General features: G+C 48.9%; 1 protein-coding gene across 1 annotated transcript in view; it reads left to right on the top strand.

Annotated features, from left to right (window-relative positions):
- FGF18 (fibroblast growth factor 18) overlaps positions 1 to 21,091 on the top strand; it is a 74,074-nt gene extending 52,983 nt beyond the window's left edge. The window contains exons 5-6 of the mRNA XM_054841848.1: positions 1,352 to 1,458; positions 20,071 to 21,091. Coding sequence (XP_054697823.1) covers positions 1,352 to 1,458; positions 20,071 to 20,337 — 374 coding nt within the window. The 3' untranslated portion in view covers positions 20,338 to 21,091. The remainder of the gene's footprint in view (positions 1 to 1,351; positions 1,459 to 20,070) is intronic.
- Positions 21,092 to 21,916: the final 825 nt, after the last annotated feature.

The following is a 21,916-nucleotide window of genomic DNA, read 5'->3' on the forward strand; positions in this document are numbered from 1 at the left end:
GTTTGTGATATTTGCACTGCTGCAGAAGCCAAAAGCTGACTTTACAAGTGGGAAAAATATTAATGTGTTTAAATGAAACAAACTCCTATTTCTATCCCCATGGTAAATCCTTACAGTGAACATATTTGCTCTTAGAGGGTTTTAAAGTTTGAAATATGAATGCCAAAAAGAATGTGACTTTTTGCAGCACAGATCAAACATTCTCCAGAGTTTGGCAAAAGCCGTGTTTCTACGGTAAGGCTCGGGTCTTACAAGCGTGAGTATTTCCAGAGCAGGACCGTGGATTTGCACTTGCTGACGCTTACACATTCTTGCATTGTGTTTCGACCATGTCTCCTTTCTCCCCCTCCGTATCGGAGATGGATCTGAACCAAAATGTCCAGTCTGCCTGTTCCTGCCTCTCCAGGGAAATTCCTGGAATCCGAATCTCGAGCATGACTGGAATTTGTGTTTAGATCAGAGACGGAATAAAATGCTGAATTTGGACGTGTCTAGGTTTTTGAGGTGATGATGGCACGCTACACATCTGGGTGGCAGCTCGGCCGCTTCTGCGAATACAGCTGTGTCGGGGCAGGTGGTTTATGGAGATGCAGCAGAAATCTGTCCTCTCCCGTGGCTCCTGCAATGCTGCAGACCAGCTCTGGCCTCAGTAAACGTGCGAGGTGCTATGAGATCAGCTGTATTTCTCCCAGCTAGAGCAGGAGTCGCAGACCTGGACTGCCAGAAAGCAATTAGTGACCTCCTGGGAACATAGCTAGACGCACAGAGGATGTCTGCAGGGCGGATGTTCATCAGAGGGAACAAGCAGCGACGAATATCTCCCCTGCTAGCTGTTGTGGTGATCTTCAGGAGATCACTGTGAGGTTTTGCACCGTGACTGTGTGGCTGGACCGCTTCTGTGAAGTGTTTGAGGGCTGCTGGCCGTGGGGAAAGGATTTTCATTCCTGTTGCGCTAATCTTTTATTTGCGTGAGAACAAAATCCATGTTCTTACCCTCTGAGAACCCTCCTGTGGTGCAAAGGGGAGCATCTAGCTTTATACTGCTGATGGGGTGGTGGGGTTGGTGTGGTCTGATGGAACACACGCGTATACATGCATATTTTATGCTAAACTGGCGTTAAATCTGGAGCATCCGCATAGGAGTCGGTGGAGACGTGTCAGCGCTGCACCTGTGAGCAAGCCTGGAGCTCAGCCCAGGGTGGTTCCTGGGTGGTTCCCTTGCAGAGCATCCCCGCGTGGTGTGGTTCGGGTAGAGGTAACGGGACAACACGTTGATGAGCTTTGCACACTCTGACTTAACGGGGCTGTATTGGTAAATGCCTTTTTTTTTTTTTTCTTCTTCCTTTACAAGCCCAGCTTCTAGTGGAAACAGACACTTTTGGCAGTCAAGTCCGGATCAAAGGGAAGGAGACAGACTTCTACCTTTGCATGAACAGGAAAGGCAAGCTCGTGGGGAAGGTGAGTGTTTCCCATTAATTCATTTGTAACGTGAGTGTTACCTTTAGCAGCCTCCTCAAGGCTGTAACGATGTGTTCAAGCTTTGCCTGTCAGCCTCAAATGAAAAGGGGGACGGGGGGGGGGGATGGGGGGGTTTGCGAGGCAGCCCGTGCCCTTCCAAGCCCTCCCCCGCGCCCATAAAATCGAGGTCTGCGGCCAGCGCCGGGATTCTCTGATGCCGCTTCGGATGCGGATGGATTTGCATCAAATTGACGTGAGATGTCATCTCGGCATCCCGCTGCCGCGGCCACCTCCGCGATAACTTCATTACTTGATCTTTTGCTTTGGGGTGAAATTCAAAATAAAAGGGCCAGCGGAGCGCTGCGCTGCGGAGGTTGGCACTGGGGAGGTCGGTAGGTGACATAAAGCTCCGTTCGGTGGTGAGCTGGGGGATGGCGTGGCACGGCTAATACTGGAATCCCAACGTCGTGCTGGGGCCGGGCCTCACAGTTCTAGCGTTACAGGAATATTTTATTACTTTGGATCCCCGCACAATGGAAGCATGCAACAAATTACAGCCTGTTCACCCATCTAGCTTAACTTCTTTGCTGAAGTCATATTTTTTATGTATTAACTTGTTTTTGTAACTTAGGCAGCTCTTCTGTATTGTTGGCGAGCCTAGAAGCTTGCTAACCAGGCGGGAGCTTGCTCAAAGCTAAAATATCACCAAAAAATAAGTATAAAATAAACCATCTCAGCCCTCGAAGGCTCCCTCCCTCCCCTGCCTGCACTTTGCACCACCAGGAATTAAAATCTGGCATCTTTGTGGCTGTCAAAAAGGGAAGCTGAGTTTTGTTTTGAGTCAACACAGCAAAAGCCACGCTCCCAAACAGAAACCAGAAACCAAATTGCTCTGATGAAACATTATTTACTTTTGTGGTCCCGAGAGTGACACTTGTGGGACAAGCGCCTTCCCGGGAGGATCCCTCCTGCCACTTTTGTTTTCCTCGCGAGCAGCGCAGATGCTTCTGTCGAGACTTCAGCCCGGATCTTTCGCAGGCAGCCGCTAGCCGTGGCAGCCTGCCTGACCCGCTGCCGAGCTGCTCTGGCGAGGCCGGCAGCATCCAGGACGCTGCTCGAAATCGGCGGGGACTTGGAAATCGGTGCTCCGGGAGGGTTGGACCAACGCAGCCGGTTCTCGCTGCTTCCTGCGCTTCTGCGGTGCAATTACTGCTCTGAATGAGGCACCATTGTTTGGGCTTGGACAAGGAAATATGGGTTTTTTACCGCCTTAGACTTCTCAGGATACATACACATGGACGCTTTTGAATATTGCGCTGAACCCAAACCTGGCCCTGGATATTTATTTTTTTTTGGCCTTAATTTTCCATCCTTTAAATGTGATAATAGAGTTTTTTTTCCCCAAAATGTTATAAGGATAATTTTGTTGATGTTTATGAGGTGCTGATACCACAGTAACGGCAACCTTAGAAGCATCCAAATTAGATGGGGTAAAATGAGCATGAAATCTTACCTTTTTCTTTAATGGACCTTACCCTGGGGCGGATGAGCGGTGGTGCACAGTGCAACCCACATCTTTGCCTGGTCTGCGCTGAGTGTCCGGGAGCGTCCTGGCAATGTCAGAGGCTGTTTTTCAAAATGCATAGTGTATTTTGGCAGGATTCATCCCTTGACTTGGCCCATTGGGCACCAAGGCAGGACAGTTCTTTAGCTTGTTACCTTTCATACAGCGTCAAGCTTTTGTGTTGGGTTTTTTTTTTTTCTTGATGTGCTTTTCATAATGTTAAGTTGGCAAACGGTTTGTTATAAAAAAAAAAATAAATCTATTCTTGTAAATATGAGCCTTCCCACCCCAGACTGCTGACAAGTTCATAAACCAGCCGACCTGAGCAGGAGGGGGTACCGAGCATGGCGTTTGGAAGGAAAATGTTCCAGATGCGTTGCCCATATTAACAGCTTCTCATGAGCAAAAAAAGAAAGTAATAGCATGTCTTCTTGATACCAAAGAGTGTGGTTTTAATTAGTATCATAGTTTCAGCTCTTTTTGTGGCAAGAGTTTGAGGGAATGCTTTTTAGCCTGAATGCTCTAAACAGCTAGTAAACCCCAAGGAAAACATTAGATAAAAGTTACGCCTGGGCTTATACAAATATTTAAGTTCAGTCTGGGGGTGGAGGGGAATGAAACCCATAAACTGATTGTTTCACGGTTGCCCCGGTATGTTCGTTTGGCAAGAGAGGAGCCATGGGACCAAACCGGGTCTTTTTCTCTGCTCATTTCCTATTGCCTTACACTGCATAATCCCTAACAATACCAGCATATGCCATCTGGCTTTGTTCTCCTCCTCAGTCAGCAGTTTTGGATCCCCCCCAGTTGAAAACCTGCTTTGAATTTAGTCCTTTTTGTTTCCCATAATCACCTACAAAGGGTATTACAGACCCGAGCAGGTTGTTGTTGTTCTCAGCTAGAACTGGTGATGCATGCAGGAGCTCCAGAGCCGGGGCTTGCTCCCCACCTTGGAGCCGGTTGTGTTGCAGGTCAACAGACAAACTCACCGGGCTGAGAAGAGCAGCTTTTGCATCTTTTTACTAATTTATCAGGAATTGCACCTACGCCAGCTTTTCTGAGCAGAGGCAGTCTGATGGAGCTTTCTCAGGAGCCCCAAACCTTGTGTTTTCCTCCTCGCTTGGTTGTTACCCCATGTGTGTTCACGGCGAACGTTGGCCAAAGGGCTTGGAGGTGTTTTGCACAGGCTTCTAACTTTATTTATTGTCACAGCATGCAACTGCTGAGGTCACCGAGGTTCTATGTGCTGCTTATGAAAACAGGAGACAGGGCGGGTGTTGCACAGAGAGTGACTTTTCTGTTAAAGGTGACCAGCACCGGGGGAAAACAAATTGGATTGTGTTTCTTCATTGATTCTTGGTGTTATGTTGAAGAAGGCCCAAGAAAGATTGCATTTCATTTTTTTCCTTCTGACCATATCTTTTTTTGCCTGTGGGTTTTTGGTGCCTCTGTGTATGCATGTATAGAAATTGTAGGTCCCAAGTTTTCTGATTTTGCTGGAGGTTTTTTTATGGACCACTGAACTTTTTGGTGGAGTTATATTACAAGGAGAAAGATTAAAATATGAAAACTCAGAACGGGAATACTAAGTGCTTTTGGTAATAACTTTTTTCTTTTTTAAAATTATTGTTACAGTTTATTTATCTCAGGCTTCTTACAAACACAGGGCAGAAGGGGACTCTGAAAGGTTCAGCTCTCCTTCTAGGGAAAGGCGCAATGTGACTTGCCCACTTCTGACAAGGCACAGTGAGACTGGTCGCCTTGAACGCAAAAACTCTGAATATTTGAAATAATTCCGTGTTAGGGGAGAAGAGCAGCTAGTGGTCTCTTTGGAGGAGCTTTGAGTTTCTTCGTGGTTCTCCTGGTGAGTCCTCCGGTGGCTTTTCTCTCTCCCCCAGCTTCTCTTATCTCATGCATTTAGATAAGGATGTCAATAAAGTGGGGACTTATCTTTGACAGCCTTTTACAAACATAAGTCTTTTAAGTCTCCGGAGCAAGGAATAGCAGCCAGGGTGTGAGCAGGTGGCTGTTATTTAGCTTGGCCACCTCTAACTGCTCTTGCTGCGCCTCTCCTTACAGCAAATTCACGTGATCTGGAATGGCAGGACGCTGCGGAGATCTCCTTTCCCTGCCCTGTCCCGTCCCCTCATCAGGAGAGCATTTGCAAGAGGTCAGCGATCTCTGTGAAGCTTAAACTGGATCTGTCGGCACCTTTACAAGACGACCAAAGCCCTGCCCCTTCCTTTAGGTGCTGCTAGGGCTAGTGGCCGCTGCGTGGAGATCAGAGCATCCCCTGATCCCCAGGCACTGTTCCCAGGGAATTTCCCGTGGTTCTCCACCAGCCACCCGTGGGATCACGTAGTCTGGTCGGCACTAGCGCTCAGGTTATAGCAGGTACCCGTAACGGGGGGTGCTTTGCACCCCCGGCTGTAAAGGGAGAGGGGAGAACAGGCCTGTGTTTCTGCACTGACCACGGGCAGAGGAGAATGGACCTTGGCTTCCCGCAAAGCTGCCAAGTGGGAGGAGAGGCTGCTTATTGCAGACCAGAGCAAGGGAGACATCAGTTTTCAGAGCAAGATGTAGAAGCAGGGAAGGTAAGTAATGACTGGAAGGAATCCAGAAGATTTGAGAAGAATGGGGAAAGAGCTAAGCGCATCTTTGATTTGATCCAGAAATTTCTTCAGAAGATGCTCCAAGCAATCCCACTAATGTTCTTTCATGGTGTGAGGTGGGTTACATCTTTGCCAGATCCAGTAGCAATATTGTTCCCTGTTGGTTCTCTCTGTTGTTCTCTGTTGGTTTTCGTTTTGAGAAAAAGCTCCATCTCTCAGTGCATTAAGTCACTCCTTGCTTCTTGAGGAGAAGCAGGTGGTGGGTGCTGAAGCCATCTCCTCAGGGTGGGATGAGACTCAGTGCCAGTGGAGTTGGGACAGTGTGGTGACTGTCAGTTGTGTGCTGGGCTCCCGTGTGATGCTGCTCCACATAATGTGGCTGTAATACTGATGCTGCGAGTCTGCAGGAAACTCCTGCACCGCTGTGAATGGGGGCGAGTTCTTCTGAGGTAGGATGTGGCTATGGAGAAAACTCCAGAAATAGGGGCAGAGTTAGAAAAGTGATAGAATGGGGTCTATCACAGGTATCGTCCCTCTACAGAAAGTGAGAGCAGTAAAGTTGTATTCCAAGAAGTCCTTGCTCATTGCATCACTTCAATTTCTTCTAAGAATTCAAGCCTGAGAGCATGCGATACTGTAGGTATTAACCTGGATGCTGAGGCAGGGATGAGACAAGTGTCATGAGATGCTCCTGGTGGCAAAACCTGACGCAGAACTCAGAGCAGTTGTTCACTCACATAGGTGATTTCCCAGCAAATCTACATGCTGATTTGCACAGTCTGTCTTTGGGTTTTCTTTCAAAAGTCCTCAGTGAGCTGGTATACACACACTCTCAGAAAATCATTATAATATATATGCATTGTTCTAAAAAGAAAACATTTTAATGAGTTTGGTTCTGTTTCTGCTTTCTCCGTGCTTAATGTGGGGGGAAAAAGCTGTTGGTTGAAAGGTAGGAACCCCTTGGCCGTTTGGTGTGGCTGAGGTGTTGCTTCAGCTTGATGACGGCTAACTCGGGTGCTTTCCGGGGACAGCTTTGCTGATGCCACGTCCGTACCACTGAAGCCCTCCTGGCGCTCAGGAAGCACAGACGAGCGGTGCTGAGCTTGTGCTCTCGAGCACCGTCCAGCTCTTGAAGAAAAGCTCAGCCAGCCGGAGCGTGGCTGTGCCAGGGGCATGTCATCTGCGCTGGGAGCTGGAGGTGGCACGGCTCCGCTGGCCACCATCACCTCTCCCCCACCCCTGACCAGCACCGCTGTGCTGATACCACTTACAGCATAGACCTGCCTCTGAGATGTAAGGTTTTTTCTGGTGTGATAACTGCTTTCCAAGCCAATATATTTCTTAATGTTACCAGAAAGTTGCTAATACCATATGGCAAGGCTCTCTGTATTTTTGCAGGACAACAAACAAATTGTTGCTAGATGCCAGACTGCTCTGGCAGAGCTTTATCACTGATGCCTGCCAGCAGTAGCCTTTAGGGGATAGTAATAATTTGGGGTTGTTTACATTACAGCTTTAAAATAGGGGTTTTCTTGAAGCATGTGTGTGTTTAGTCAGGAAAGTTGGCTAAAAAAACTTTGACGGCATCAAAGAGCGAAGGCGCTTGCTGCGGTCTTGGCCCTTTATAATACCTCTGGCCGTACAGGAGAAGGAGCGTGTTGTGTTACAGGGGCTCCAGGTGGTTCAGTGGGAGCCACCCTTTGTAGGACAAGGGGACTTACCTGGGTAGGGGACACCAGGTGGGTTCTCCAGAGCCTTATCGGTGTATCTGGACCAGCTTTGTCATCAGTTGACTTTGGTCAAGGCTGAGGTTGAGCTCTCTTGAAAAGCCACCTTTGAAACACCCATGGTTGGGACACCAGGGCCTTGCTGTAAAGCCAGGGGTCTGTGTTAGCCTGAGACAAGGAGACTCAGGGACGAGCTCCGAGCCTGATGCCCTCTGCGTGCCCAAGTCCTGCATGGCATTTGGCCATGAGTATTCCCTGGTGCCTGACGGCGCCAGGGTCTGTCCCAACAGCCAAACGTGCTGCAAAGATGTCGGGAGGCAGCAAGGGCAGAGGGGCGCGCAGAGGTTTGCAGTTTGAAACTTCCATGCAGTAGATGAGGTGTTTGCACTCCTCAGCTTGTATGTTTAAAACCACGCCTAACTGCATCTTGGATTTGAGGCAGAACTCTGAGTTTCGCAGGGGTTTGATGTTTATCCAGAATTTTTCCCGGAGTTGCGCAGTATTTGGGTTGCTTGAAAGGGGCTTGTAAAACCTAACAATTTCTGGGGCTGAATGCTGAATTTGCAACAAAAAGACGACCAGAATTAGTGGGGTGTCGGGTTTAATAGCGTGCATTTTGCGGATCTCTCTGTGACATGTTCAGCCATAAACTGTTCTGACTTGGCATCTCACGTGAAAGCAAAACTTGACATGGCTTTTGCTGGATCAGATTGCTCAGATCTCAGTTTGGACTGTAGACTGGTTCTTCCTATAGGATGGGATTGGTCCTTTTTTGAAGTGAACTGTTCCCAGGCTTTTGCTCCCCTGTGAGTTTGTTTTAGTTTAAGTCATCTAAATAAACGCCTTCAGTAGAACCTGGAGCCAAGCAGTCTTGGACCCTGTCATACTTTGAACAGGGACCTGATTCGAAACCAGCCTCAAGCGTCTGAAAATCTTGAATCAGGGCCTGCAGGATCACAAAGGTCTCAAAAGCAATGAAATGGCAAACCCAGTTTTCTTTCGGTTGAGCCATTAGAATCTTCTGCATTCGCCTAATCTGGCTTTTATCCCTGCAACCAGTGTAAAAAAAAAAAAAAAAAAAAAAATTATTGTTCTGAAAACTTAGAAGCTGAGATTCTCATGAAATTAGAAGCAGAAGCTAAAATCGGCAATCACCCTCCTGCATTCTCAGCCCCCAAATATCATCAGGCTTTTGGTAACACTGCAACCTTCCACAGCTGCTCCTTTCCCCGTTGCTGGGCTACCTGAAGTATCACATTCAAACTTCTGGGGATGCTGGTGGAATTTGTATCATCTGGTTCATTTGTCGCAGCTTCAAGTCTTTACAGTGCTGAAAATATGTCAGAAGAGTTCCCCAAGGAGGGGCTGCTAGATGTTACGGTAGGGATGTTGTTATCACGCGGTCTCAGGGTATGTGGATGCAGTGATTTGTCATGTTACCTCTCGGTAGGTGTAATGTGCTAAGAGCTGGCCGGACTCCATCGTGCACCTTTGCTGCGGTGCCTCTGCCCTGAAGCTGTAGGCAGCACAGGGCTGGGGTGTCACAGCCGGAGGTGGGTACGGTTGTGTTGGGTTTGCACACCTGGCGAGCAGGAGCCCTGCTGGAACAGCTCCTGTCCTTGAGCAGAGGCAGCTGAGTGTTACCTGGCTTTTCGCAGAGTCCTCACTCTGGATGGCACAACCGTGGAGTGATCCCCAAGAAGCCATCGATGGTTGAATGAACTTTGTGGAAGAAGTTTAGATGTTTTGTGGTGGTGTGGGATAGCAGGCGGCTGATCTCGGTGTTGCAGGGAGCGTAGGGGTCATTTTGAAGCTCCGTTGTGTTTAGAGGAGGAGAGCAGTTTGGTGTCTACTGATAAACATGGGATGGCCTCAAGGCTTGGGAAGGAGGGATGGGAACGGGGATCGCTGGGGAACACTGGTGGTGCTGGAGCTCACGCATTGCATGAGAGGCTGAGGAGATGCAAGAAACGTGCTATGTGGAGAAGACCCCTTTATTTCACAAACGGTTAGAAACTGCATCAATTCTTAAAGGACCATGGCCTCGGGTGGGGGGTGTGTGTAAGCTTGGATGCAAGGCCTGGAGGCTGTCCGAGTCAGAAGACTGTGGTACTCGTGGCACTGAACGGGGAGAGAGGCTTGTGCCACCACACAGGGGATTTACCCACGTCTTCCCTTCGCTGGTCAGTTGTTAGTGCTGTGTGTACACTTACCTGCATGGGCTGATGCATTTAGGTCACGGGTTTTGTAAATTGAGCACATCGTTTAAGCACACTCAAGCCCACGCTGTGCTGCTGAGGTTGGATTCATGTTTAGCCGCTTTGCCAGACAGAACGTTCACAGTGTTCGTTGGACATCACCTAAGAATAATGTGAATATTTAAGGTCTATGCTAAGTCCTCCTGTGCTACCGTCAGTTCTTGCGATCTTCTGAGCGCTGATGGACGCTGATCCTCTCGGGCTGAGCAAGGACAGGAGGTTTGGCTTTAACCACGCTGTGGGTGGAGGAGCTGTGTGTGACACGAGCTGTGAATCCTGTGAGCAGGGCTTCCTCGGATGGTAGCGGGAACATCTGAGATGGGACTGATGCTTAATCCATCATTTCATGGGCCAGGCCAGGTGGTCAGGAGGTCCTCATAGTCACATTTTAGCCATATATCAACATCTCCAGTTAAATTAAGCTTCTCAGCACAGCCACAATGCTTTAAGTGTTTGCTCTAAAATAAAGAGAAAGGTCTTTTGTTTTAAAAAATAAATTTCTTCATGTTACTGGTTTTATGCTAGGGAGTCACAGTTGCTCAGCTGAGGATGTGAGTCTTGGACTTTATCTCCGGGCTGTGTCTGGTCACCAGAGAGCTGTGTAACAGGTTTATGGATTTCTGGTGGTTCCTCTTTAGCAAACTTCAATTGGAAATTCTTAAGAAGCACCGATTCTCTCTCTCAAATTGGAGTTTTTGCAAAGTCAAGGTTCACATTACAGACCAAGCTTGACCTCTAAAGCTTTTTCTTATCCCGTGGCTGGAAGCTTTGTATCCCCTTCCAGGGAAAAAAAATGCCGCCTTCTTGAAAGCTACATGACAATTTAATTCAATCCTTTCTGTGTTCAAGGAGCAAGTGTCACCATAAAGCTGCTAACATCCTGTCCCCTGTGTTTCTCAGTGGCTGCAGCTGTGCGTCATGTTGGAATATTTCAGTTCCCTAAGGTTAAATGTTAATTAAAATTATTGAGAGGGGATCCCTGAGCCCTGGTCATGCCTCACCCATTTTGGGTAGAGAGGGTGTGCTGTACACATCTTGTGCTGACCCTTGTATGAAGCTGAATTTAATTGCTTTCCTCAGAGCATCTTACCTCCAAAGTGCAATGTTTGTTGGTCTTGAGCGTCTCAAAGATGAGGGTGATGTTTCTTCTAAATGATACTTTGCAAATAGGTTGATGTGTTTGACTTGCAGCAAGCAGCAAAGCAATGCAGCCTTGTCTTCCTCAGCTGGATGCAGTTGAGATGCACATCCAGGTGGATCCTGCTCTTCAAGGACTGTTCCCACTTGACTCAAGTCATTTTTGGAGATGAAGTGAGAATGGAGGCTAATTTTGAAGTGGAGAATAAAACCTATGCTCCAACAGCAGCAAAAGATAGTCCGTTTGATGTGGCCATTACAGTACATTTAAGGTCAAAGAAAAGTAGATCTTGCTTACATATATTTTTTGTTCTTGACATTTTCTTACAATGTCTTTTGGGTACTTAAAGATATTAGGTTTTCCTAAAGGAAGACAAGTCTCAAAAGCCTTGCACTTGTTTACAGAAGGATGTTTGTCATTCACAGGCTGGAACAATTCTTGATGATCATTTTTTATGGATGGCACTTGATTTGATCATGGATTTCTCTTTCTTCTTCATAATATAATTTGACATGAAGAGAATTAATGCCATCCTGCAGACAATCAATGACCTTTCTTGGTCTTAAATTCCACTGATTTAAATTTGCCCCAGGGAAACTGGTGTCACTACCAGAATGTCAGCTGAATGAGATTGCACTCGTTTGAAATGATAACTTAAGAAGTCAGTGCATATGTTTGTTTTATGTGTATAAACCTGGGGTTTACCAGACCTGCTATGGGATCAGCAGCTGTTATAGTCCATGTTCTTGCTCCACTCATCGTCTAGACCTGATGTTTTAATTTTTTTTTTTTTAACATTCTTATAGTGGCATAGGTCCCTATATAATGAATTTAAGCCTACATGAAATACGCTGCTGGTCTTAGTTGGCTTTTACAGAAAGTTCAGGATGAGCCTGTGAGTCTCGGTGGAGGCTGAAAATGACTGCTCTAAAAGGAAACACAGCGAACCCCGGCAGCGCATTTAACCAACCGGTTGTGCCTGTATGGATGGGTAAAAATGCCCTCCCAGCTCTTTCCTTAGCACCTGGAAGCATACATGCAGCTGGATCTGGTAGGTGCAGGCAACGGTAGATATCTTTGAGCTGCTCAGATGTCACGTCTGAAACCTGCCTTTGGTTTCAGATCTCCTGAAGCAGTACCTTCCCATTGCAGGAACCCGCAGTTTTGACTTAAATTAAATTTTCCTAAATTTTCTATTGGTTTCATAACTTTAAAAAGTGTTTGACATTTCTAATCATTAATAGTAAGTACACATAGTTCTCTGAGATGCCGTTAGGAATTTCTATTAACCAAAGGTACCTCTTTCCAGATGAAGCCAACCTCGTTTGCTCTAATTGTGGATACGTGCCGTCCTGTTGGCAATAAATGTGACGGAAGGAGCAGGTTAGGAGGCACGTCCTGGCGCAGCCTCAGCCTTGCTTGGGTCATCCCTACGAACGCTCCTTTCATCTCTGCATCCTGCTGTTCATCCTGTGACAAAATGCTCTTTCTTCCAGGGCAGTGTGAGGTTTACCGAACAGATAGTAGTTAGAAAAGTGGAATTTTTGAACGAAAGGTAGAAGGGAAGAAAAATTTTAAACCTTTCTCTTCCTTGGTTCTTGCAGCTCGTGCTGTGCCCGGCACAAACAGGGACAGGGCTCTGCGAAGCTGTTGTAGGTCCCATCCTATGCACGCAAGACTGTCCCCATTTTTGCACGTTCTCAGGAGAGACGGAACGTACCCCCAGTGTGTGTGGGCCGGCGGGGGCAAAACCGGGCAGCGCTACTTTGAAACTGGGCCTCTGGAGATGTACTCGCTCTTCAGAGAATCTCCTCCACGTGGGTTTTGTATTACTTCCCCTGCACTTAGATGTCCTGTATACATAATTAACCTCGCCGCTGCACTGGCAGACGCTTTTATTGAACTGCCCGTCATAACTCCTAAGTATTTTCCTCGGAGGATTGCGCAGGTTCAGAGGCCAGAGAGCTGGAGGAAACGCGCCTGAAGCTGAGTAACTCTTGGCAGTTAGAGATGCAGCTTCCCTGATTTTCTAGGAGCAAGAATGTGCATTTGGGTCAAGAGGTGTCTCTGCGGTGAGGATGCCTTGCCGTAAATCCAGGATGCTGAACATCAGGATGCTTGTGATGGGTCTGTCCTGATAATGCCTATAAAGTGCACGAGGATGGCTGAGCCTGGGCTATCGGTGGCCAGAGCACTCAGATTTGCCGTGCTGCAAATAACATTTCCCACGGCATCGGTGGATCTGGCAGCTGCCGTACCCGCCCCGTTGTCACACTTTCTGACCTACCTTTAAAAGGTGTACGTGCGAAAGGGGAGAGGTGGCAGTGCTAAAAGCTGCGACGTTAACACAGCTCCTGCCTTACCTTCTTCCGCTTGGGATTTTCCAAGCCACACGGAGTGAGTCCGAGCTCTGACTTTGAGCTGAGCTGGCACAAAACCACAGAGAAGTGATGTGCTTCATCAAAATCACGTCACTAGGTACACGCTGTGTACAAGCTCTGGGGTTTTATAGGGGGTATCAGTGCTGCTGGGTGCACCAGCCCTTGGTCCTCAGCTGGGGATGCTTCAGGAGTGGCTTACTGGGACCGCTGAGCCACACATCTCCTGAAAACCCAAGCCTTCCATGCCGCCGCTGCTCCGAAACGTAGGAAACACAGGGCAGGATTTCTTCCGTATAGTGCAGTGTGTGAATATAACAGTGCCAGCGTTTGGGGGAAATTTTTAGCAAGCCTTTGAAATACTTGCTGAGCTCAGTGGGCGTACCTCGCGCGTGGGGGTGGCGTGAGATCCAGCACGGTGGGGTACCGCTGCTCGGGAACCCCCTCTGTCTGCCGAGGGGGAGGGAGGGATGCGGAAAGGGCCCATTTTCAGGGTTTTTCCTTGCAAAAAACCGAGGTGCGTACGCCTCTTGGAAACCTTTTGCTTGAGCAGTAGCTTTGCCTGCTCCGGGATTTTTAGGCAGAGGGGGCTTGCTTTCCTCGCAGAGGGAAGCGATCCCGCTTGTATGGAGAGCTTGTAGCTCCACAGTTTGACTTTGAGCCGGGGGGGCTGAACTTGCAGAGAGGTGCTAATTAGACAGGAGAGTCATCCCCATCCTACTTGAAAGGTTGAGTCTCGCTGCGCCCTGTGCCAAGCCGGCGTTCCTGGGTCATCACAGAGGTGTCTCCTACGGTTTGGTGTTTGTTTTTATTTGCAGCACATCACCAGTGCGGGAGTTGAGTCACCTTACCCAGAGAGCTTCTAATCGCAGCATCGTTTGAGGAGGGGGGGAGCGTTTTACCGTAAGCTTAGCTAACAACTGCTTAACACAGCATCGCGCGTAGGGCTTCATGTGTGCCCCCATCTTTGCAAACAGAGAAACCATTCAGTCTTGGAGGCATCTCTCCCCGCGCCGCGGCGTTACCCGAGCTGCTTGCGCGAGCTTATCGTTACCGTAAAAGCCGAGTGATGTTTGGACTTGCCGGTGCCCACTGAGCCAGATTTGTGAAGCGTAGATGAGAAAACCTGCCCTGGCCTCCCTTTCCCATAAAAAGCTGCTCAGGTGGCTCAGCGCGACAGGCTAATGGGGAGAAGGCGGAGGCGGCCGCTGCACCTGCTGATGCTTTGGCTCGGGCTGGTGGCACAGAGGCTGCCGCGAATTCCCCCTGAGCAGCAAGCTGTTAGTGGCAGGAATGCCTCGCTCGGAGGAGCGCTCCTGCTACGACAACAAAGAGCCCTTTGATCCTTTCCATTTGGAGAACTTAAAATGAGAAAGCCAAACTACAATAAGACCAAGTTGGGCCATAAAAAGGAGAAGCAGGAGCACCAAAGCGCTCCGGAGTGTAATTGTAGAAGCAGCAAATGCTTTGGCACTTAATTCTGCTTTAGTGTCAGTTCAGCGTGTTTCACGTTTAATACTGGAGAGCCTGTCGCCAAATGCTCTGCACAAACAATCCGGCGCTGCTCCTTGGTAAGCTCGGGGCGCTCGGAGAGCCCCTGGCTCCTCGCGCTGCCCGGGCTGTACCGGCACGGCTCTGCTTTCCCTCGCCCCTGCGCAGACCTGGGTGATGCCCGAGGGCTTTCTGTGGTGGAAGGTGGTGTTTCGATCAGAAGCCTGGCTAACAGCTACTGCATCTTCCCACGGCTATTAGGGGGGTGTTTAAACAAAAAACGCTCTGAATTATTTCTGAGCAAGGAATTGAGCTGCAAGTTGTCGTCTCTGCGGTGGCACGGCCTTGTCACGCGGCCAGGCAGCGCCTCCCGGGAGCAAAATCAGTGATTCGGGGGTGGCTCGTCACAGGTACGAGGTGGCGGCAACTTGGAGAGCCTGTGCCCTTCGCAGGAGCAGAGTCGTGCCGCTGCGACAGCTCTCGCCCTGCCCTGAGCGGGGAGCTTGGCCGGAGATGCTGCCTGTGGGACGGTGGTGAGCAAAAGTGGGACCCCCGAGCACGTGTGGGACCCCTGGGGCTGCAAAGCCCTTGTGCCTGCCCCGCTCTGCGGGGCTGATGGGGATGCGGGGCTGGGTGCAGATCCTCCCCCATTGAGGGGCAGTGCCATCGCAGCGGTTCCCGCACAGCTCCGAGGCTTTCCAGAACTCTTCTTTATTTTAAAGAATCAGTTCCAAACGTAAACCTCCACGTCTTGAAGGGCGAGCGCTCTGCAAGGTGCATCCTGACAGCTAAGTATGTATGAAATGCGGCTTGGCAGCGTCTCCAGGCTGATGTCGGCGGCAGAGGGTGCAGCCCCGTATCGGCAGCAAGCGTTTGCACCGGGAGCTCCTGGGGAAGGGTGAGCAGGCGGCTGGAGCGGGGGCTGATGCTCGGCCAAAGCTGTCTCCCTTTCCTTTTCCATCCTCCTCTCTCTGGAGGAGTGAGGGGATGGGTGACAGACCCGATGAGTGTTTTGCTGTCATTTAAATAGGGACGTGATTAGACTTTAAGTGATGGGCACCTGGTGGAAACAAGGTGACGCTTAAAAATTATTGAAAACCCTCATAAATTGCTTTTCCCCCTAATAATTACCGTGGGTCTGGCTCTCCATGGTGTAGGTAACATGTGCGAGTGATTTATTCTATTGGGGATTATAACAGATGCTGTAAAATCATCTTGTGAGGATTTGAAAATCATCTGTCTGTCTCTGGCGTGTCTTAGCACGTACAGGAATGCTCTGTTTGGGGAAGTGAGGCCCTTATCCTGATTTATCTTGAGGTGCTTGTAAATGTTACTGTAATTTCATGTTATCAAATCATTTAGCTCTTCCTCTTCCAGAACGAAGTTATTTTATCTCATGCACCTTGTTTACTTCAAATTAGCCCTGAGGTTGGCCTGAAGTTGCACCTTGTTATTCCTCCACCTCCTGTCTCCGTCTTAGGCTCTGTCGGCAAATTTGAAGGTATAAGTAAATACTTTTTTGTTATTAATAGAATAACTTCCCCCTCCTACACACATGTTTTCTTTTCATTCCAGTCTTCGTTTTCCATGAGAAACTCACATTGCAGTACAAGCGGAAACCTCCCAAATTGCATGAAAACGCCTTAATTCTCCTAGCAACAAGGTCAGGGCTCAAATCCAGGACCTTTCCATGAGTGTGGGGGAAACGGCCCTTCCAATTACCTGCTCCCCCTGCGCTACGGATCCGGTCGGTTCATCAGCACCTGGGTTTGGGTGGATTTGAAACTCAGCCATGGTATTGTTTAAAAATTCTCCATTCATTGGGGAAGGGTTTGTAGCAGGCTGAGCCCTGAGAAACCTGGGGCTGGTTTTTATGGCTTCCCATTGAAACCTGGTGGAACCCCGTGGTGTCGACTGATTTCCCCCTTCCTCGCTCATGTGGCTTTGATCAAACCCAGGGCTCAGAGAACGACCCCCCCCCAGGAACTGGAATCACTGAGCTTTGCCCAGTTCTGCCGTTCATTAAAGCGTTTGTGAGCTTCCAATTGCAGATGATAAAATCAGGACCTTTGTGCCCAGCCCGGCGTGGAGATTGCCGGTCCTATGGCAGAGCTGGCTTTGCCCTTGTGTAGGGGGCACGTATAGGGAACACGGACCCCGGATTAGCACGTTTGATGCAGAAGTCACTGTCATCTCCCCGCCCTCTTAATGGGACCTACCTGTGGTAACGAAGCCCTTTAGGCAGGATGGTTGCGTTAATGATTTTAGGGTAAACATCGCATATACTTGCACCGATTGAATTGAAGCTCTGCTAAAGGTATGAAGCCGGGGAGGGGTGGCTGGTCCTGGAGGCTGGCGATGATGAAGCTTTTCGCCTGTTGTAGCGTGCGTGATGCCAGCTTGGGTTGTCGTGCCTGATGGTTCCCATCTCACAGCTCCGTCTGTAGCTCGTACGTGGTTTTTTGGGGATCAGAGGTGCGGGGAAGCCTGAGCCAGCCTGGCCCGGGGGGCTTCCCTCCTGTCCCACGATCCCTGCGCTTCCAAAAACCTCACCAAACTCTGCTGTGATTGTGCAGGACTTTTTAGAAAGGCTTTAAGGAGAGAGCAGGCTGACCTGGCCCTGGGGCAGGGGTGCCAAGCGTGCAGGGCTGAGCTCCTCGCCCCAGCCGTCGTGCCCGGTGGAGCCCCTGCGCAGAGCCACGGCAGCCGGGCACCGACCATGGCTGCGGGTGCTGTGCTGGGCACGCTGCTGGGGCTTCCCTGTCCCCCGGGGTGGAATGGGTGGGATGGCTGCAGACTGGGGGGGGCTGATACTGTTTAGTTTGCATGGAGAGAGTTTAATAGTAAGCAGAGCAGTAAGCATAGGCCTGCAGTACTGAAAAACTCGTTCTTTGACTTCAGGGGGGAGCTGGATTGGGCTAATACTGTGATGGAAATCCTTCCTTTGGCTTCGCTGACCGTTAGATTAAGTCCTGTACGATGCTCCATACTGCGCTTATCCCTGTCCGGAATCCATAAACACCCACAGCTGAGACAACATCCAGGGCTGACAGGAGCCTGTATCTACTCCCTAGGATCTTTTGAGGCATGAAACAAAGTGCCAGTGTGTACAACGATGCACGATGTTCTAGGTGCAGCACCAGTACCTCACCAGTTAAAGGACAAAACGTATTTTCTGGCAGAAGATTACAGGTGAGAGGAATTTCCTCTGTCTCAAACCACTTAGGGATGCTGTTGTGTGATGCTGCAACTCCCTCCGGTGCTACGTGTGCTGTGTAAATTAGTCCTGAATCCAGCCCAAGATCCACGTGCTGCAGTGTTCAAAGTCCAGCTCTGGGTCTGTTAGCCTAGATCTCCAAGCTGAGCTGAACCCTGCGTGCTGGGTTGAGCCCGGCTGGAGGCCAGGTGCCCCCCCAAAGCTGCTCTGTCACCCCCCTCCTCAGCTGGGCTGGGGAGAGAAAATACGACGAGAGGCTCGTGGGTCGAGATAAGGACAGGGAGGGATTGTTCACTAATTACTGTCATGGACAGAACAGACTTGACTTGAGAAAAATCAGTTTAATTTATCACCAATCAAATCAGAGTAGGGTAATGAGAAATAAAATCAACTCTTAAAACACCTCCCCCCACCCCTCCCATCTTCCCGGGCTCAACTTCACTCCCGGCTTCAACCTTCCCCCCCCTCAGCAGCACAGGGGGACAGGGAATGGGGGTTGTGGTCAGTTCCTCACACGGTGTCTCTGCCGCTCCTTCCTCCTCAGGGGAGGACTCCTCACACTCTGCCCTGCTCCAGCGTGGGGTCCCTCTCACAGGAGACAGTCCTCCATGGACTTCTCCAACGTGAGTCTCTCCCACGGGCTACAGTCCTTCACCAACTGCTCCAGCATGGAGTCCCTCTCACGGGGTGCAGACCTTCAGGAGCAAACTGCTCCAGCGTGGGGTCCCCCACGGGGTCACAAGTCCTGCCAGCAAACCTGTCCTGGCGTGGGCTCCCCTCTTCACGGGTCCACAGGTCCAGCCAGGAGCTTGCTCCAGCGTGGGCTTCCCACGGGCCACAGCCTCCTTCAGGTGCCTCCACCTGCTCCGGTGTGGGGTCCTCCACGGGCTGCAGGTGGAATCTCTACACCCCCTCATCCTTCCTCCATGGGCTGCAGGGGGACAGCCTGCTTCACCGTGCTCTTCTCCATGGTTGTGTCTTGACCCAGCAAGCAGGTGGGGAACCAGCAGTCTGAGGCAGTGATGGGGAGGTGGGTTTGCACGAGGCTGCAGCAGAAGTGGAGGGGGGGCATTTTGCTGCAGGGTGGTTGGGGGGGCAGCACTCATGCTCAGGAGCTTCTGACCTCCAGTTCTGCATCTGATCCTGGCTCCCTCTGCGAGGAAGAATGTCATTTGGGGAAATGGTTTCCCAAGCCTGGTACTTGAGCTCTGGGTGGCTGCTTTTAGGCTGAGATTGAAGGGGGAAAAAGGAAGGACCACGTCCCCTCTGGCACCAGAAACGAAACCCTCTTCCAAACAAAAACCAACCCTGAGAGCGCAGAGGTATAAAATCGGGCGCTTGCATCCACCTCTCTGGCTGGGGTGGGTCTGGTGCCTGAGGACACTGCTGCCCCGTATTCCTCCAGCTGCAGTCGCGTCGGGATGCTGGTGGGATGCTGGCCCGTCCGGGGAGCTGCTCTGGCGTGGGAACGGCGCCTTCCGCTGCTGATGTCGCTCAGGGATGCGAGTTGGAGCTGAGCCTGGGGTGTGCAATGTGGCTCCGAAATAACCGCTTGGATTCGGGGATGGAGTTGGGGACCTCGACACCTGCGGCACCCCTCTGGCTCCTCCCTGGAGCTCCATGCATGTTGATTTACCAGGTGTCAGCGCCCAGGGTGCTGCAGGGGAGAGTTCTCAAAGGACTGGGAAGGCTTAGACTAAGGCTTGTAATGATTTTAGTGGGATTTGGGTAGTTATGGATGCAAGTCCATAAGATATTTTGGAAAAACATATCAAAAATGAGGGGTAGAAGTGGCAATGCTGATGTTTGGCCCATATGAGATTCTGGGTTTTTAAAATTTTTTTCTGATTAAGTATGATGTTTCCCTGGCATGAGTCCAATTCATCCTCCTTCCCTAATGGAAAAAGCAAAGCTAAATGTCTTGCTTTGCTTGCAATAGAATGAGCTGGACTGGATAAATTTAACTCTTCTTTGAAAATTCTTTCTCTCCTTGGATAGGAGTGTTTAAAAAAAAATGAAATGATGACCTCATGCTTTCGTGCTTTTTTTTTAAATTCATTTCTGTTTCAGCTGATGTTTGTTACGGCTCCTATTAACAATGTTTGAACCAAAAACAAGATCCAGATGTGATGATTTTATTGATGCCAAATTGGGTTTTGGTCACTGAGCTTGCATTTGGATAATGAATTTTTTTTCTTTTTCTTTTTTTTTTTTTTCCCTTTTTCAGCCTGATGGCACCAGCAAGGAGTGTGTCTTCATTGAAAAAGTCCTAGAAAACAACTATACGGCACTGATGTCAGCAAAATATTCAGGCTGGTATGTTGGATTCACCAAAAAAGGGAGGCCACGGAAAGGGCCCAAGACCCGGGAAAACCAGCAAGATGTACATTTTATGAAGCGGTACCCAAAGGGGCAAGTGGAGATACAGAAACCTTTCAAGTACACAACAGTCACCAAGAGGACTAAGAGAATACGACCCACCAACCCCAGTTAAAAATAGACAAAAACAGTGTCACAATAATAAACCACAAAAGAAAAAAAAAAAACTGCTCCAGAGGAATATTTTTACATTAAAAATAAGGAAGAAGCTCTATTTTTGTACATTGTGTTTAAAAAAAAAAATAAAAATAAAAAAAATTAATAAAAGACTAGATGGCAAACGCTGGGGAAAAGCTGTTAGGGATTTATTGTGACTTGAAAAACAAAATGAACTGCTCTATTTAAATTGACTTCTTGTTGTTGATGACACACAGGTGCTTATTTCGCTTTTTTGGAAAGGACAACTTTTCAAGCATATCCCCAGAGGAGGAAAAAAAAAAAAAAGTAATTATTAAAAAATAAAACCAAAGAAAACCAAAGTTCTTTCCCAAAGTTACTGAGACCCTGCCCCGAAAAGTGCCGGTTTTGCAGTACTCTATTTATTGTCTGCTGCACGCCGGCCCAAGACAAGATGGTGTGTGCCGCAGTGATTGAGTTTCCGTGGAGTTCTCGACGCATCGATCTTCTGTAACCTTTCTGACGACATAAGGTGTCACGGCTCCGTGATCCTGCATTATGCTCAGTTCTGGAGAATGCTGCTAAATACATTCAAGTGACTACAAGATGACCTAGTACACCAATGATAAGGGAATATTTTAAAACCAGCTATATTATATATATTATATATATATAAGCTATTTATTTCACCTCTCTGTATATTGCAGTTCCATGAACCAAGTATTACTGCCTCAACAATTAAAAAAATTATTTAAAACACATGTACATATTTTTGCTGCTCACACTTCTTTCCCCTCCCTGAGTAGTGGTTTTTTAACGCATATTTATCTTTTATGTGAGGGCAGCAGGATATGTTTGGGGTAGTTTCCCCACTGCAAACTTCATTGCTAATTCTGTAATTCCTCCTTTTCCTTAAGACGGTAGTCTTCCTCCTCCTCCCTCGTTGTTCCCATAAGGAGGAAATCTTGCGTGGGGTGATGATGGGCTGAGAGTGGGGGAATCCACGCTGCTGTTTTTTAAGAGCAGGAGTTAAATCTGACACTTTTCAGTCGAACGAATATTTCCTAGAGCTTTGGCCAAGCAGAAGGTAAACTGGAAAATTAACCTCTGACTCAAATTAACACGTACTTACACGTGGCTTGTGTTTCCTTCACTGGAGGTTTTGAGAGGGGCTGTTTGTTTCAGCTATTTAATTCAATGTTGTATCTTTTAAAACTTGCCCTAGACTGATCAAATCCCTGGCCCTGCGTAGGTCTCCCGGCCCTCCGGTGACTCGCTCTCCTCGTTGTCTAGCCAGCTTTTCTGCGTAGGACTTGGGCGATGCGAAGCCACGAGGTGTGAATCTGTATATGGAGTGACCCACGCGGTGGGTTGGGTGAGACAGCGTTAAACAGTGGGGGAAAAAAGAAGGATGATGAAATAACTGTCCTCAAATTTTAGCTGAAATGACGACTGACCCCAAGTGAAGCTTCAAGAAGACACTCGCTTGACTTTTTCCTTCTCTCTGTGTGCAGACGTTGCTACACTCCCTGATTCCAGCCAGGGCTAAAAATGCTCAAAACCACTAAGAAAGCTTT

This window comes from Grus americana, chromosome 14 (genome assembly GCF_028858705.1).
Source record: "Grus americana isolate bGruAme1 chromosome 14, bGruAme1.mat, whole genome shotgun sequence".
Taxonomy (NCBI): domain Eukaryota; kingdom Metazoa; phylum Chordata; class Aves; order Gruiformes; family Gruidae; genus Grus; species Grus americana.